The sequence below is a fragment of the Prosopis cineraria genome, unplaced genomic scaffold, assembly GCF_029017545.1.
Source record: "Prosopis cineraria cultivar Desert tree isolate PC_DT_omini unplaced genomic scaffold, ASM2901754v1 PC1, whole genome shotgun sequence".
Lineage (NCBI taxonomy): Eukaryota > Viridiplantae > Streptophyta > Magnoliopsida > Fabales > Fabaceae > Prosopis > Prosopis cineraria.
Window position 1 is genome coordinate 45061527 of NW_026555332.1, and position 6081 is coordinate 45067607.

At 33.8% G+C, this 6081-nt stretch overlaps 1 protein-coding gene across 1 annotated transcript; it reads right to left on the bottom strand.

The window, feature by feature from the left end:
- Positions 1 to 2004: 2004 nt before the first annotated feature.
- Positions 2005 to 6081, bottom strand: LOC129292240 (NAC domain-containing protein 21/22-like). The gene is made up of 3 exons (XM_054929809.1): positions 5757 to 6081; positions 3425 to 3690; positions 2005 to 2767 (listed from the first exon to the last, which is right to left on the bottom strand). The coding sequence occupies exons 1-3, from the start codon at positions 5923 to 5925 to the stop codon at positions 2303 to 2305; spliced, it is 900 nt and encodes a 299-aa protein (XP_054785784.1). The 5' UTR covers positions 5926 to 6081; the 3' UTR covers positions 2005 to 2302.

Consider the following 6081-nt stretch of genomic DNA (forward strand, 5'->3'; position numbering starts at 1 on the left):
TCACTCTGCTCCATCTTCTCACTCATCATCTTAGCTTTTGTTCGTACTATCTCATCACATGCTTTAAATCCATATAGCAATTTACTTGACAGTTTCTTCTTATCCTTTAATTAAGCCAAAAAAAAAAATCCCATTTCGTCATCTCTTGGAATCTTACTGTGTTAGTAAATCTACCGGCGGAAAACAAAATGATTCATGGTTGATTTGACGAGTAACTATGACGGTGCGACAATATTTTATGAACACGCACACACACGGCTTATTTCTAACATCACTTTGTATGACGTTAATTTGAATTTATTGGTTCACCTGTTGTTTTTTTTTATTTGTTTACAAAATTCCTTTGCATTCAAACCTGCTTACTAGCCTAATTTTCCGTTACACGTGCATATTTACTTGGTGTTTATTACTGAGAGACTGGGAAGTATGCGTGGCTTATAAATTGGTAATGGCTCTGATCTTAGGTATAAATTCCTGCTTCTTTCTTAAACCAAGAAAGTCCTGACCAACAAATATTTGTTCGCAGTGGTTAATTATAATTTTAAAAATTGTTAAATACAAACAATACTTTAGAGGAGCTCGTGATATCATCGATATGACCAACTCATCAGAGAATTATTTTGAGCAATGAATGAGGAGCTTAATATTTTTAAACTCGTGGTAAAGGAGTGTGTATGTGTATATACCCACACATGTGGGGTGAAAAAAAATTACATTTCTGATATCATAAACATTAATATTTTTTAATTCATATAATCCAGTTAAGGTTATTAGTGCCATTTCTTAATCACGAGTGGTTTTTGAAAGTTATATTTTATATATTGAATATATTGTTTCCCTGAAATATTGGGCATATTATTGGCAATCAGTTCATTATCTCACTTTCGAATAAGGGTATTTATAGGTTTGGTTCGATTTGATTTAAAAAAAAAACTAGATTGAATCAAATTAATTGATTCACTATAATCTAAAATCTATTTATTTTTTTCTCTAATTAATTTGGTTCAATTTTTGGATGGTTTGATTTAAGTTTAGATCAAGTTTGAACTTTTTAATAAGATATTCTTCTTAATCACTAATATATATTTATATTCACTGATAATTATCATATTTTGCAATAAAAAAACTCGAGTACAAAAGAATGTTTTTTAACAATTAATTTGCATATTTAACAATTAAAAATTAATGTATTATCTTTAAAATACTTTATTATAAAATTAAAAAATTATCTTTAGCTAATTATAACTTATTTTTACTTATTATTTACAAATAACTAAACTTGGAAAAGAGACAAAACTTAACAAATTTATAAAATTATATATAATAAATATAATAAGACTTGATTTAGTTTGATTCAAATTTTCAGAAGCAAAAACTTGAACCAAACTGAATCAATTAGTTTTATAAAAAAAAAATTAGAACCAAACTTCATTTATAATCGATTTATGTCAGTTTGATTTAGTTTGGTTTGCTATGATCATTTTGAATACCATTAGTTTCAAGTAATTTATCTTTGATATTATTTTTGTTATATATGCACATGAAAAATGTTTGAGCGAATTCGGAAGGTTACCTTTTTATCCGTTTTGCAATTTATTTTAGTAGAATTTTTTTATGATAAAATGTATTTTCAATTGATTTGATATAAGCATCTAGAATTGATTTAGATGATATATACCTGTTTATTAAAATTTTATTATTTTTATTTTAAAAAAAGAAAAGTATACAAATTATAAATAATCTTTTAATGATAATTAGGCATCAAAATATTTAAGAAAATAAATATAAAATTTAAGGCGTCTAATTCCAATTTGGTTGATTCAAATCTAAAGTTGAAACAACAGCGTACACTATGTTGTCCTATCCTGTTCCTCATTTCTGCCATCTAAGTGGGGCTTAGCCAGATAATTTTGCTTAATCATCGCGCTCAGCCAACAAAGAAAAAAGAAAAGGAAAGAAAAGAAAAGGAAACGACATGGTAGGCCATAAGATACAAAATAGAAAATAAGTGACACTAAAGGGATTAACATGAACAAATTAATTGTACATAAAGGATCATATATTTTCACTGCAACCTAACCGTATACCCCAAAAATAATTCTTAAAAAAAGAAAAATTAATTGACCATACACTAAGCACTTGAACTGTATACCACATGATCCCTATTACAAGTTGCAATAATCAAGCACGCGACTTGTTCCTCAAAGCCAGACACCACAAACACATGACAATATATATAATCAACAAATGGAACATTAATTACTTGATAAAATTAAACACTAAATATGTACACACAGACGCTTCATAACAAGACCATGCTGTTATTATCAACCTCGAAGGATCTGATTGCGTCGACGACGCCATTCTGAAAGCTGTTATTATTATCTTCGAGGCCCATGTCCCAGAAGAAGCCATACCCATCATCCCCACCTCTACTGGGGCTGATCCGATCCTGAGTAACAGTGCTGGTGGCGGCCGTGTTTGTTTCCCGAGAAAATTGAAGAAAGTTGACGAGAGAATTAGAATGATGATAATGGTTGGCTTGAGTAGTATTGTCATGGTGAATGAAGGTGGGGATCGAGGAAGACGAAGAGGAAATATGGTTGTAGCCGACGAGAGGGAAGGTATGGTTGGTTGGAGAAGATGAAGAGGCCGGAGTTAATGAATGAGATGAAATGGAATCTAACATGAGTTTGGCACTGATATCGTTGCTGTCGTCGTCTGATGATTTGCTTTTGTGAAATACTCTACACAAAACCCAGTCTTCCTGTAATCATCAACCAAAGTTTGGCCTAATTAATTACCTCAATTAATTCATTCTTAATCCGTAATGCACGCACACACGCACGCGGCTTTATCTTTACATACTTTTCTAATTTCAACGTACACTTTTGCCTTTTCTTATATTTCCCCAATATCTATCTTTGAATAGCTAGGATTTAATTTGGATAACCCTTTCAGGAATTGTCTTCTCTTTCTTTCTTTCCAAGTCTTGCCCATAATTAAGATACATGTCCTTCATCTATAAGGTGGCGAGATTTATAAAATCTCACTTCTTATATATGTATATATAATTGATTTTTGATGTTTGACACGCTTTCAAACCCTAAGAAGGAACTAGTTATGTCAGCCTACTTAAAGAATCAAATAATTGCCTTAATCTCATAGGCGGCTTTTACTATCGGATTTTGAAAAATGCTTACATAATGTATACACATGCCTTTCTGATCTAGCAGTTAAGATTAAACAAGAATATATAGAATTTTGTTAAAAAGGTCGTGCATGGGTAAAAATTACTCATATATATGTACTAGTGGCATAGTTAATGTGTGAGAAAAGGATGATAATGATGACGATGGTGAAGTTTAGTTTGAGGGGGAAAAACACAGAGAGAGAGAGGAAGGAGAGAAATATGAAAACGGACCTTTGGAGGCATGTGTGGGGTCTCCAAGCGGAACTCATGCATGATCCAACCCGTTTTGATACCATTGGGAGCTCTGTTCCTGTAGAACACCAGCGTCTTCCTCATCCCTACGACCTCTCGTGTGATTGGATCCACCACCGTTCGATCCTTTCCCGTCGCTTTCCAATATCCAGATGTCGTCGCCCTATTGGTCCGGAATCCCGTCGCGTATTTGCGGTCGCGGAAGCTGAAGAAGTACCACTCATTCGCGTTGAGCTTAGCCACCTCTACATATACACAGCAGTGATGATATGTATCATAGTCACATTAATTTGGTACAAAACAGACCACACACACATGCACGCACCAAGGCATAATAATCTTGTCATAGCTCATAAATATGGATATATCATATACATTAATTATTTTGTCTCTTTAAGTATTATTAGGTATTGCGCGAATCATCATCATGTCAGCTTCTTCATCAATATACATGTATATATTCAAGTTTTCCCGCTAGATAACCAGACAAAGTTCTGGCACTTGGAATTTTTTGGAGGGCTTTTCTATTTATGTAAATTACGTATCCTGCTTTTCCTTGTCTCCTTTTTACCTTTGTTCACGGCCTTTCACGATCGATCACCATATTTACGCAATTAGGAAGATCAAGAATCTCTTTTCATGTACAAAAAAAGCTATTCTTTGTTGAGAGTGACAGTGAATATATCACTTGTAATTATATCAACAAAGATTAGAAGTTTATCAGTCACAAATCAACCCGACGAAAGTTACTTGACGCTGTGTTGATCTAATAATATTAATTCGAATAATGTGCGTGTACATAAATTGTGGAAAATAATGAGGTGGAAATGAAAACTACTAGTGAAGAATCATGAGGTACCAGATGCCCACGTATCTGAGAGTGATTTTAACAACTTTTGTAACATCAGTCTTGGTTGCTTGGCCAGAGTGCCTTGCTTTAATTTGTCAACTTAGTTATTATGAGTAAGTGTAAAAAACTCATACCCATAATTAATTATATGCATGAATCAACCAACTTAGCTTCTATCTCAAGATAAATTATATAGCCTCCACATACCTATCTCTATCTGGCTGCCTAATCATTAATTATAACATAGGAATGTTGGCTTCTGTTTATCCCTTCGCCATGGCCTTACCTCATGAATACTACAACTTTTAACACACACAAGCAAGCAACAGTCCAATGTATATATAATTTATTATGTGTTTACTGTGTGGTGCATGTGCAAGTCTCTGTGTATAGGCATGGAGTTAAACTAAGTTTGGTGGCAACGGTTTGGGTAAGTGTGGGATCTAATTCTGACTTTCACATGAGAGAACCCTTGTATGACTGTATAGGCCATGCAAATTGAATATTATACTTTCGTATAATATATTGATATACCAATAATACAGCTGTGAGAGAGAGAGAGAGAGAGAGAGAGAGAGAGAGAGAGTATGTACAAAAGTGGGGATAATCTGATCCTCAATTTAAAAAAAAAAAAAAAAACAGCGCACTATCGTGGAATTAAAGTAATTATTTGTAGTTTAGTATTTGTATTTTATTTCCGAGGAAATCGATTGAAAACTGCTATGCGTGAGAGAAAGCCTTTTCAGATGAAGAAAAAAGGGTACGAAAACAACTGATCAGAAACAAAAGAGAAAGAAATTTGCAGAGACTCCATGAAAGAGCTCAGATATTAATTAAGACAGTCGTTTCTTCCAATATTCTTCTGGCACGTGGGAGGCACATATGAGGAAGAAGAAGTGGATATGCATAGTAAAATATTGGAAGAGAATAATTAACCAAGAAATTGCGATTTCTATAATCATTGAAGAATTGACTAATGAGGCTATACCACCATACATGTAAACCCCTGCTTCAATTCTATCTCTCACTCTCTCTCCCCCCACCGAGCAGACGGTGTATTCCATAGATAACTATAGCTAGCAGCAAGGCATGTCTGTCTGCCTCGTGTTCAAATATTATCATTAATTGCTTCGCATGTCTGTTCGTAGACTACGGTCATCTCCTAAATTCTGATTTCAATTAAAAACTAAAAATCGGCCGAACAAGACAACCACCTCGTTTACGCGCAGACAATAGCTATATATATATATATATATATATATCCAGGATTATATTCTACCCATCCCTTTTGAGTAGTAATCCCATCCTCTCTTAATCATCTCGTAAACCCAAGATAAAAGGACTTAAGGATAATCTTAGTATTGTTAAAAACTTCGAAGAGATCATGACAAACAATTAACAGACGACATATCAGAAACAGATAATTAAAAGGAGAATCAGGAAATATATATATATATATACCCGGAAGCTGCCACGGCTCGCATGTATGCAAGTCGATTTCGACCAAAGTTCCCTTAAGAGCCTCCTCGTTTGAGATCTTTTTGTAGAGATAATGACACACCAGTTCTTCATCACTGGGATAAAACCGAAACCCAGGAGGTAGTGAAGCACCAATGTCTCTGAGACCCATGATTTTGCTGTCTGAATATGAGAGGGGGAGAAACACAAAGCAGGGACGTTTTGGAAATGTTTTAGTGAGGCTTTTGTATGGTAGATCTGGACATAGAAATGTGAATATAATCTAACATGAGATGGGTATTTGAAATGTTAAGGTATGGATAGAGCA